The sequence below is a fragment of the Excalfactoria chinensis genome, chromosome 4 (genome assembly GCF_039878825.1).
Source record: "Excalfactoria chinensis isolate bCotChi1 chromosome 4, bCotChi1.hap2, whole genome shotgun sequence".
Taxonomy (NCBI): domain Eukaryota; kingdom Metazoa; phylum Chordata; class Aves; order Galliformes; family Phasianidae; genus Excalfactoria; species Excalfactoria chinensis.
The window spans coordinates 27167071-27179999 of NC_092828.1; the positions used below are offsets into that span (position 1 = coordinate 27167071).

Sequence of the window (12929 nt, forward strand, 5' to 3'; positions counted from 1 at the left end):
TCTTGCTCTCATGTGCTGCTGGAGTGTGTCCTTCTCCAAAGTTACAAAAAACGCACATACATAATCATTAGCAGACATCATGTCCCAGTCAAGGAACTATTTCTATATTTCCTGTTATGACAAATAGCTTTCCTGTTATTAAGCAGCAAACATTTATCCCCAGGGACATGCCTAAAACACTGCACACCATTGTCACAGGAACTGTGCCTGGCAGCAACCCAGCAGAGCCCATGGAGAGACACCTTGCCAAGCTCAAAACAAAGAAAAGAACAGGACAGCGCCCAGAGCTTTTGTTAGCCACAGGATGCAAATCCCCACACCCTTCAAGGGGTGTGCAACCCTTCCACTGTTGGCTGCACAGACCTGGAACCAAGGGACTTTTCATTCTAATGACTCTTACCCAAAACATGCAATTGAAGGTTGCTTTGGCAAAGGCTGCCCAGCAGGCACCAGTGTTCTCACCAAGACGGGAATGTTTGCCATGCCTGTCATAGGCTCATTCCATTCCTTTCTGCTTATGAATATTCACTGAATTCACTCTGTGCTTAATGTTCCCCCAAGCCTCTTCTGTTTAAGGCAACAAATAACTACGAAGGTGACAGACTTCCATTTCTGCATAACTAAGCAAGGGCAAGGAAAAGCTGAAGTTCTGTGAGCAGCTGATAGCACAAATAACAGCGGTGTCTCCAGGGGATATACCTGCAACACACTGCAAAGACTAATATTCCTATGTACTATTAACTCCCGTGCAAGACCACAGACTACACAAAAACTCTACTTACCCCACCCCAGTAACAAAGGCAGCAAGAAAAATACTCACTTTTCATGTATCTCCTGTTCCTTGGCCTACCTTCCAGCCCAGACAGTCCTCCCAAGACACAGGAATACACATTTAACACGCTTAGACTATTCAATTCTTACTGCAACTTTGTGGGGTTTTTTCTCCCCACTCTGAAAACAACAAAGCTTTTGGTTGAGTAGATGGCGTTCTGTTCTGTTAGTACTTGAACACAGAATATTGCTTTGATTTTAGACTGGTTACACAAGTAGCACGTACACATGTATACAGCTAAGAACAACAAAGTCTTCTAGCTTGCAGTTTTATTTAGAGTAATTTGGAACAGGCATTACACATTCAGTCGAGTTATTCTTCTGCCAGAAGCATTTCCAATACTGCTGTTCTACTATGTAATATTTTAAAAGATTTAGCACAAAATAAATATTCCATGTTTAATAATGTGTTTCTGATATTGGTAATACTCACAGACAGATAAAATCTGAGGCCAATGAGATATCTGAGAGCCTAAGAACAGTACTGAAGAAGGAAAGCTGAACTTAACTCATTAATAAATATTATTTGCAATACTTCTCAGACTTTTCTACAGAAGGAATTCAAGTCCTCTTTAAGAAAAGGATGAGCTTTCAAATAAAGAATTTTCCCACAGATGTTCCCAGCTGTCCTGTTTCCTGCCTAACTAGAAGTATTTCTATAACTTCACAAACAAAATGTTTATCCAAGTATCTTGAAAGGGAACCCATACTGGTCATAAACGCGTTAGTAGCATAGTACCATGATGAAAAGTAGCAAAAACAAATTTAAATGGGAAATAAACACAAGTTTATTACTTCTTTGCTGCAAGTACTAGACATCAGTTTAGATGATTCGAATGTAAAGTTCATAAACAGCAACTGCAGAGAACCATCTCAGCCAGTCACAAGCTAGGTAATTCAGGGTGGGCTATTTTTGTGTTCAAGTATGTGGACAGTTAAACCTAACAGTTAGATGGGTTTTTTTTTGTTGTTTAAATAAAAAAAAGATGTGAAGCTGTACATAATATGTTTGACACATCACATCTTCTTCCTTTAAGACAGAGAACAGAAACAATCCTTCCATGCCAGGGAAAAGCTGATGGGGAAAAAAGTGATTTGTGCAGGCCATTAGAAAGGAGCTGGTGACCCGACTAGATCTAATCTAAATCACTAAGTAAGAATCGTGAAGCACTCATTTACTGCATTACTGTGACAGAAATATTTAACAAACCTCCTCTCAAAAATAAGATCTAATTCAATCAAATCTGTTTGACACCAACATGACTCCAGTGAACTGCAGACTACTATAGTACCCTCACAGCACAATTAATCAAATATGTTTATAAAGCACAAGAAACCTTATTCCTTCTACCTCAACCCCTTTGAACATCATGAGTTTTCTGTGCCTACAAAGGAAGAGAAATAACAATAAACCAACTGGCTATTAATAATCAAAATGTTGCATTCTAGCACAGAAATTTCCAAGTATCATTACCCTCAAAAAGCTCAATCTAAACTCTACTAAGGCAGTAACATTCACAGAATTAAAAGCCATTTTTAATATGGTTGCTGATTATTTGCTTATGCACAAACTGGTTCAAGAAGAATTTATAACTTTAAGTCTAGCTTTACATCACTTGAACAAACTCAAGTAATTTTAAGCAAGGCTATTGTGGTGTTGGCTTTTTTGTTAGTTTGTTTTTAATGTAATTGTAGCTGCCTGTCATTTCCAAAGCCTATTTCACAGCAGCAGAAGTTACAGCCAGATCTTTTTCACCTGTGAGGCATACCAAGTGGGAACAAATTGAGCAAATTTGTCTTCCTATAATTCTGTAGGAATCTGCAATACTGGCCAATAATCAGTACTTCAGTCACTCTTCAGACAAATGAAAAGTTAAGCAACTCATGATACCTGTGGCTTTCAGAATCTTCAACACTTTGTTCTCATGCTATAAAGCACTGCTTTGCTAAGCACAGATGTAATTTCACATGTGTTTTAATGAGGGCCAAAATTCAGACCTGCAATCATTACCTGTCACAGACAGTATCATCTAAACCAAGATTTAGGGAAGATATGTTATCAGAAATGGCTGCTGGTTGCTCAATAATCAGGTTTGCAGTGTTTGCCTGTTGCTAGTAAGTGGGAAAGGAAATTTTCTGAGCTGAGTTTGTTGTAATGACATCAGATGTCTTTGGAGACACTTAATTCCCAAAGTATTAAGTGTAACAAGGTTTAGTAAGCAATGAAAGCCACCAGAGGGATAAGAATACTAAGTACAGTTTGCTTAAGGGAAGAAGAAAAATGGCACCATGAAGGCTTATGAAAACACAGAGACAAATTTACAACAAAAGCAACAGTACAGCTCATTATACAATGGAAAAAACCTTTGTGAACAAAAGGTATAGGAACTTTGATCTCCATTTGCAAAACTGGTTCCTTGTGTAGAATTTTATCTTTATGCAGAAAGAAATGCAAATAACTCAAAATTAATATTGTGAATCATTTGTAGAAGAATGTCTTTCTCTGGCAGTTTTTACAGAATCACGCACAGATGATGATTTCATCTGTCACACCACTGATGCATGAAAAGCACAGAAAGATTTTAGTCATTCTTTGGTAAAAAAAATTTGCAAACCACTAAGGATTTTTGTTTTAAAGCAAAATTTATATTTAATCACTGAAAGTTTGGTTCCTATTTAGCTTCTGTTATCCAATTGTGAAGCATTGAGATTTTTGTTGCAGTTGCTTGTAAAGCTTATTTGTAGAAAGTCAAAGGATAAGTAAACTAAATGTTTTCTGAGGAGGCTCATTACACACAGCTAAGAATGCAGCTGTACTGTACTTCTAGAAGCTGCAGAAATTACACTTTTCGATATTTTCCTGCATTTAAAGAGGGAAAAGACCTCTGGTTATGAAGAACCCAAAGCAACATGGAATATACTAAGACAGAAATCAGATACAAGGCAGCAAGCTGGGTGACCTTAATACGCACTACACCTCACAGTAAATTTTCTCTAGGTTTATTCCATTCCTACAAAAATAAATCTAATTTTACTTGGTTTTTAACTTTCTTAGATATATGAGCTATTGCAGTTACTTTGATATCTCCAGATTAACAAGATGTCATGTAATGTAGTGTAAATGCATTTACTCGCAAGGACCTATTTCACTATGGACACAATGATTAATCTAGACTAACCAAATGCCAGTGTAAACTGTGCTTCCAGCTACAACCAGAGAAGAAATTGGCAAACTGTTGCAGCATATTGTCAAATCAGAATAGAAACTCAAGAGTTCCATTCATTTCATCTCAATAGTGAGTACATTCTAGTTCACAAAGTTACTGTACCTCAAACTATCAGACAGAATGTAACAGGCAAATCCAATTGCTGCAATTGCCACAAATGTCTCAGTACAGTCATACAAGGCAGTTTGCATTAACGTGAAAGTGAACCACGTGTGAAATCCATGATTATGCTTAGCACAGTCTACACCAAGACTCAAAATGAATGATGCTTATGTAACACCCTCTTTCCTATATATATTCACATTCCAGCATGAACCCTGAAATTCCTTTTTTCCCCAATTACTCTGCCTTGTTTGCTGGACATAATCGCTATGTATTCTATTTCTCATCACTAATGTGACCTTCGAAAAAAACCCATATGTTTTTAACCCAATTAAATCACTACAAGAAGAGATGCTCAGACCTATGCTGTAAAAACTGTAAAAAACAAATATGGCTCCTCCTGGTATTTAACAAACAAAACAAAACAAAACCCTTTCAGGCTTGTGATATACATTGTCATTTTCTGATCTACTGTTGCTGAATTTTATGAACCCCAAATAATCACAAGCTAGCTCCCAACACACTCCACTGTTTTTAAAATACAGTATGCATACATACTTGGACTCTCCACGACAGACTATGACCTGGTTTTCAGATGCCCTACTTTGGTACATTCAGCACTAGCTAATCACTGGTCAGCTTTCTGCTGGCATGCTGAATTCCTGCAAGATGCAGATACAGTAAAGCAGAAGGGGACACAAGGAAAACATTTACCTGAACCTTTATTTCTGTAACTTTAATGTGCATTATACAGAAGCTAGAGAAAACATACAGAAGGTCTACCCAGCACTTCTTAAGTAAGAAAGCACTGCTTAACTGGAACACAGGTCTATCCATGTAGTTTTTACATGCTGTATTTAACAGAGACATTTTTCATGCAGTTTTTACTTTCATATCCACTCAAATGGAAAAATAAGCGGGCTATTTCCACTATAAAATTACCCCGAAACATGCCTTGACATATTTTTATTTCTTAGAATGATACAAAATTTCAGTAGAAGCCAGTGATCATATAGAAGGAAGATTGAACATTATTTGTCCATCAGCATGTTATTACACCCATAACTGAATTTAACATCCAGGACAAACTCAGAAACTGAATTTATTTCACCAGGAATGAGCAACAATGGGGCAAACGGTTTAGGTTGCTACGTAAAATGCTGGGATAGGAAGGAAAGGTGGCTGGCAGAACCAAACCCCAGAAAGTACTAGCCAAAAACTGTTCAAGAAAGAAAGGAAATCCCTCACAGGAAGAGTTTCTGCAGATCTAGTCTAGGGAGGAGCAAGCAGCTGCATAAGTAAAATGCAAGAAAAAAAATCACAAACTCTGAAACAGAGGAAAGACTTACGTAATCGGAAAACTGTTACAATTTTCTTTAATGTCATCTACCTTCACTAAGAGACAGTCACCACCCTCCACCAAAACAACACATGTATTTCCTGGAACAAACCTCAGCATCCATAATCATGTTCCCATTCCACTTATTTGCTTTACCTAACATTTAAAATGAAAAATCAGGTCATACGCAGCTGAGAAGTTTTTAAATGCTCATTTCTGAAAACACACAAATACTCGTCTTGAAAGTCCCCAAAACATCTGCAAGAAAACTTCAGACTTGTTACATTTCTATCAAGACAAACAAGCAAAAAAGTTCTCTCGTCGTATCTGCAGATGAGATATTCAGCATGACAAGTCTGACAACAGATATGTACATACAAGTATTAAATATTTCTCACAAACAGACAAAGCCACATTGAGAAAGCTTGTCTTGTTTCCCACTCCTATCCCACTTCCCACTCATGGTACAGAAAAGAACTCCCAGCAGATAACCATCAGAGTGATTAGATAAATATTTAATGGTACAAACTTCCTAGTTCTATTTTTGGTTCTATAGAAGGAAAGAGCAAATTCTGATTTGCATTTCATAAACAGAATATTCATCTTAAAAATGAGCAGCTCAGCATGGATGCACACAGAACTCATGCTTCCTACTTACACAGAATATGAAACTATGCTCATAAGTCAGACTTCTAAGTGTAATTCAAAAACTTTTATGCCCCAAATGGTTGTTACTTGCTAAAAATAAACTGCTGCTGAAGTAAGCAAGATATCATCCAATGCATGCTCTAATTGTTATAGGAAAAATACAAACCTGTGTGAAATATAACAGTGCTTTTCTTATAGCCAGAAGGGAGACGAATGTTTCGGAGCAATCCCTTTGCTGTCAGTCGTATACGCATGTTGGATAAGGAAAATTTCGGGGACCATAACATGTCTTCAGTTCAATTAGAAGGTAAGCAAGCAAGAAACAGCCTCCATGTAGTGTTACATACTATGCTTTTAAATCACCGCTGGCAGAAGTCAAGCAATTCTTGCTAAAGAAAACAACCTTGAAGAAATAATCAAATCTCCATTCCTTTGCCCTTATTCCTTATGTACAGACAAGTAAAAGCAGAAAAGGCAGACATCCACAGCGTAAATGCTGCTGGCAGCTTCTCCCCACCAGATGTTGTAGAAACAAAGCTTGTCCTCAGAATAAAATCGACTTAGTGATTTGGAAAACAAACAGCCTCTGAATTACATCACAGTGTTCACGCTTAATCTGCTACGGGACTCTGCGCGACTGGGAGCTACAACGGGAGGAAAAAGGAGGAGGAGAGGGAGGAGGAGGAGGAGGAAGTGGGTGGTCTCCCCAGATGAATGTATCATCCAGCAGTGTCACAGACCATGTAATTACTCTTCAGAGACTATCAGGGAGACTACTTGAATATTCCTGAAGACATTTGGCAGCTCTCTTTCCTTAGCGTGGATCACTTCAGGCTGCATTTTCCAAACAGTTCGTTACAATTGACAGGAATGTATCAAAATACACTTACCAGCTAACATTTTCTACCAGGGTTTTTTTTCTGGCGTTAAGTACGTCAACATTTAACATCTTAGCTAATCCACAAACATATCTGTTCTGCATAAGCAATTCTCTATTTGAGATCTGCTTAAAGAAAGTACTGTTCAGCACAGCAGTGCAGATGCTTCCATTTATCTGGAGAGGTTTAAGGAAGCAGGCATCTATTTCATACCAAAACAGATCACTGCCAGCTGAGTTTGAATGCACCTAAATGCTGCTAGGCAGGCACAGAAGCAGGAACCACTCAAGCCAATGCAGAATACAGGGCAGTAACAGCTGGCACCTCCTTTTCAGTTTGCTTGCAGGCTCTGGTGAAGAGAACTGATATATTTCTTTTTTATTTATTTTAAAGAGACACAAAATCAAATACTTTCTCACTGATGCTCTACTCCTACCATTTAATTAGGCTACAGCCAATGCTCTCTAGCATCCAGCCCTCAGATAGTTCCTCTGATTTCAGAAGCCATTAAGCCAACTTGTTCTGAAACACGAATCACCCAAAGCAAACATAATCACACTGACAGATCTCATCCTACTGGTGATATCCTCTCCTCACTATAACGTGATAGGTCTGCAGTAACATCTTACTTGCTCAAAACGCACAACATTTTAAATCCACCAGTGCTGCAAGAACTAAAAATAGTATTTTGTTGTATTTGAGCTCTAGATCTCTCCAGAGTCACGCAAGGCAGGGCAGTACCAGAGAAGCAGATCACTAAGCACTCCCGAAGAACTGCAGCCCTTCATCAAGGTATCAGACCTGCTAAACCAACCTCCACCACACACAGTGTGAGAACATCGCTCAATGTTTTACCATGGCATATCAAAGTATCTATTTCTCAGCATTGTAATGCACCACGGGCTTTGAAATATGGTGACACTACATCTTCAGTCTGCACAAAGTCATTAGAAATGAAGATATAAGTATAAAGCAGCTTTTTTTGTTCTGTTTCCAGGGCAGTCTACACACACAGCAGTGCACGCATGACTTTATTGCAATAAAATCCTCACAGATTCCTTTGAGTTTGAAAAGCTTTGGCACTAACAATGCCGATTCATGCATTTTTGCAATGCTGTGCAATTGCAAACCTTTCTTAATTAAGCACAACCACCCAAAGAGGTGATGATCCCTCCTGTGCTGGAAGGTAACAGGCTCCTATGCTTGGAAACAGCACACAGTGGTAAGCCATAAGGCTAGTTAAAACACACTGCAGTAGCCTTGTGTACTCACCACAGCTCATTAGGCCACCTCTTCAAATATCAGATCGCTATTGTAAAATCCTCCCTTGAAGACAGCATCTTGAGATTTTGACTTGGCTGACAGCCAGCTTTCCAGCGCCATTCAACACCCAATATATCAGGTTTTTTTCTCCTCTCTGAGCAACCACAGGAACTCTCTTCTGTTTTCTCTTACCTACCATGACTCCCCAAAGGAAGGACTGCTCCATGAAGTAAGTATCCTTCTACCCATTTGGATCTGATGCTGCCTTTGCAAAAATAGAGGCCATCTAATCACTAAAAAAATTAAAAAATATATATATATAAAAAAAAACATCCCGAAACCTAAAAAAAAATACCCCAAACATCCCTCCCCATCTTTGCAACAGAGTCTGGGAGAAAATGTTCAAGAACTACTCATCAGCCTGTAAAAACAAAATTAGTAGAAGTACCCCAGTGAAACCTTAACTTCCTTCCTAGGAATAGGAGCTAAAACAATGAATCCCTAGAGGGCAAGCATGATGTAATGAACCAGTTTGAAGACCGAGGAAGGAATGAATCACAAGGCAAAACGCGAGTAAATAAAAGCTCTATACAGACATGAAAGTTATTGCAGCAGACACCAAAGCATCTCTTACAGACACGCAAAAATAATATGTTCCTAGCTTTAGCTTGATAGAAATAGGCCATAAAGAAACAGATACATTATAGGTGTTGTTTTTTCCCATTTTTGTTTTGTTTTGTTTTTTAAACAAAACAAACAAACAAACGAACAAGCCTTTTTAGGCTCTAGAAATCCTGTCAAACCCCAGAACCTAAAATAAGACTGCTTTATACAGTTGAGTGACCTGACAGCACCAATAAAAAGCACTAGAGGGATGTCAGACTCATCTAGCGTGCAACATTCAGAGAACTCTGACAAGCAACTTGGGAGAAAACTGCCCATTCCTATTTGAATAGCTTCTATTAGAAATGTAACTCAAAAGGCTTCCTCCAATGCAGTATTTTCATACCCATCTTACTCCTCTGTAAACTTCACAGACTGAATATCTGTCATTGTTTTCTCAGGAAAACGGCTCCTCCAGATCAGTATTCGTGCTCCTACGACCATCTTGAGTCAACAGGGCACAAAGCCAGAGTCATGCTCCATGGGATACAAGCACAACATGACAGGAACATGCACTCTCTACATTTCATGCATAATATGAGGATCTGAGAGATCATCTACAACAGATAAAGGTGATGGAAAATAACACCACAAAGTAGTTAAATAAAATAGCAACTGATACAGAGAACAGACAGAGGAGAAAAGGACTGTCATTTTATTTACTAACACTTCACTGCTGTCTTCCCTTCCTGGGCAAAACAAAAGACTATACCATTGCAATCACATAATTCACTCTAGGTTGCTAAATGCATTAATACCTAATGACACGATCAGATTGATGGTGAGGACAGATCTATTTTAATCCTGGCAGATTTAGTGCATCTGCCGCTCCCTGGGGAAAGCCAGCAATGTGACAAAAAAAGCAGAGGACACTGGCATCCACAGGATCTACATTCAGTCTTACAAGTCGAAGTCTCCAGTATCTGGACACATTTCTCTTGCCTGTTTCTTCTTCACCACTAAGAAAGCCTCTGAGCAAGGTGAGCATCTTATGACAAACGAGACAGACCTTTACAACTGAGATGCCCTGGCAGAAGACAAATGGCTCCATGTCACAAGACAGCGCACGCAGTGCTGAGCAGATGGATATTACTGGCATGCTTTAATTCAAGAATTGAAAGCCAGCTGCTTATGCAAAGGGAGTAGAGAAGAAAAAGGCTACTAAGAGTAAAAGGGTAATGTGTGACCTAGATTTTCTTTCTGGAAAGTTACCACTCCCTCACCAGTTCCATCTGACTATTTTGCTCCAGCCAGTGCTCCAGCTCAAAAATCTCATCTTCCTGCAGACAACAATGCATGCTGCCATGCTCCACAGCTTGCAGCTCGGAGACGTTAACTTAAAAGCCTCACCTGAAGAAGAAAGCCAACTTCTTCCTGCCACAGAACAGGAACTGAAATAGTAAATAGTTCAGTTTTCTTCTAGTACAAGATGTCCCTTCTAAGATGGCATTTCTGTGCTTCACTACTTCAAAGCAAAACTGCTATTAGGCCACAGTGAAAAATATCACTCCTACTAGAGCAGCATTCCTTAAAACATGAAGTTTCAATGATCTACTCAGGTGTGACAGAAAAAAAACCAAAACAGCTACTTTAGTACTAGGGACTTATGCTGTGCAGCAACAGACTGGGTGCATCCAAGAACCCTCATGAGCACTGCTCCCAGGAAACAGTGAAAATAAGGTGGTGGTTTGGGTTTGTTGTTTGTTTGTTTTGTTTTTTAATTGGGGTCACAGTCTACAGCTCTACAAATACTAATTGCTTTATTCATGTAACACTGGTGGATATGCACTGCGCAACTTCTTTTCATCTACAGCCTCACAACAACAGTCAGTATGCAGACAGTCCCTACTGAAAATCAACACTACAAATAAGGACAACCTAGAATAGTACATCTTCCAAGATACATTGGTCATTTATCCGCTTGGAGCTCTCATGGTTCACCAAGCAAACCCAAGTCAGCTCATCACAAGTGTTACACTCAACTTTTGTAGGCTTCATATATTCACTGTATGCCCAGGTATGGAAATAAAAATGCAGACATATTCAGTTTAGATGCTGGGTAATTAAGTGTGACACAAAATGCACAAGTTCTGTGCTTCTGGGACAGCTCTATGGTCTTTCAAATGTCACGTCAACTTAAATCCCTAATAGAGAGGATGACAGTAGCAGGGGCAGCTACTTTATTTGCTGAAAATATATACTAAAAAATTCAGGGAAACGAAAGACTTAAAGAAAGCTAAAAGGGATAACACACTGTCTCGGAGAACTTCAAAGTAACTTAAAAAAAAAAGAGTCCAGCAACACCTGATTATTTACAGTGTCTACTGTGAACACATAAAAGAACAGGCATAATTCGAGGTACCTGAAGGAATAAAATAAAAAAGAAACAACAAAAAACAACAATCATAACAAAAATAAACACAAAACTAACCTCTCAGATAAACAGAAGTGCGCCATACCAATGTTTAACTTCAGAGGGAAAGAAATGCAGATACTACCACAAGAAGCAAGCTCTAGGGCGGCATTTCCAATAACATGATACTTTTTTAGCATAGCATACAGCAATTCAGTTGGAGATAACAAAATGAAAACAGTTCATCACTAAACCTGATGGTCAAAGCTATAACATCTCTTCACAGAATAAAATTTTACTGCCCCTTGAAAAGAAAAAAAAAAAAAAGTGAGAATTTAGATATTTTAGAACTAGTTCAGACAGAATGGTAATAAAAACCATCACAGAATCAGAGAGCCAGCAGCCCTGACTAATCCTAATAAAATACATAATTTAAAGCCAGGATGATGGACTTACAGGCTAGAAAAGACATGAACTTCACCTCCCAGCACTGGAAAGCGTTCTTGAAGTATCAGCATTAACTGAGCTTATACAATCTGCAGATGCCCATTTTAGTTGTCCCTCTGCTCATACAGATTCTGTCCTATTAAGTATTTAAATATCTGTGAGAAACCTGCAGCTCTGTGCTCATGAGTGTGACACAAACATTCCCACAGCAGGAAGTCAGAACATTTCTGCATTATCAAGAATTTGGACTATGGCTGCCTGAAGCTGGAGAACAACTTTCTCACAGAATTTTAGAATTAATAACAAACATAACTGAAATAACACACTTCTAATTAAGAGAAAGGGTCCTTCCTCAAAAGTGCTATTTGAAATAGGTCTTACAGCCTTTTTCTTTTAATTTTAATTTTTAACTTTTCCAATTTTTAAAAGAAAACTTACACTTTTATTTACAAATACATGCATCATGATGTATTTTAATACTTTTAAGGGTGTTGCTTTTTTTTTGTTTTATTTGCTTTCTAGACATCAAAAGTACAAGTATTTTAAGGGTAACCTTAAATCTTAGAGATTCCTTGGTAAGGTTAAGTCTGAATTTAAACAGGGCATGAAATAAACTGAATCTCTAGAAGTATTCTCCATACACGTTGCTTTGAACTACAGCATTGTGTTAGTAAATGCATCCTATTGATATATCCTGTATAAGTATCAGTGAAAAGCCAGCAGCAGCCACCCATATCAGCCTGTTCCAAGAGAGATCTTCATGAACTGGTAAAAATCATACCAACACTATAATTCATTCTTGCAATAAGCTGCCTGACTGAAGTAATTTCCTCCCCACTGTTATATCTCTCACAGATAATTAAAAAAAGCAGCCTTTTAAACTCTTAAGTGGAGCATCACCTTTCCTGATGCAGTGTGAGCAGCTTCTGAATGAAGACTGTTTTTCATTGCTTCTATAGCCTTCCTTAGTAACTGGTTCCAGTATGCATGCTCTATCACAACAGAGATAAGTATGACACAAATCATACTATTCTCATCTGATAATACTTAATGGTATTATTGAACAGTTGCCCTAGCTTTCCTGACAACACTGCTGTGTCACAAGCATCAATTATCCATAGTAAACCATATGTCCCTTTCAGAGTCATTGAACAGAACGATAAAGATTCCCAACAAAG

At 38.4% G+C, this 12929-nt stretch overlaps 1 protein-coding gene across 7 annotated transcripts in view; it reads right to left on the minus strand.

The window, feature by feature from the left end:
* The window catches only part of MTUS1 (microtubule associated scaffold protein 1), a 108132-nt gene that overhangs the window by 40949 nt on the left and 54254 nt on the right, over positions 1-12929 (minus strand). The window contains exon 1 of one of the 7 annotated variants that reach the window (XM_072335720.1): positions 6314-6813. The exons of the other annotated variants lie outside the window; for them this stretch is intronic. Within the exon in view, the coding sequence (XP_072191821.1) occupies positions 6314-6434 (121 nt within the window). The 5' untranslated portion in view covers positions 6435-6813. Of the gene's footprint in view, positions 1-6313; positions 6814-12929 lie in introns of those variants that run through there. 7 annotated transcript variants of the gene reach the window in all.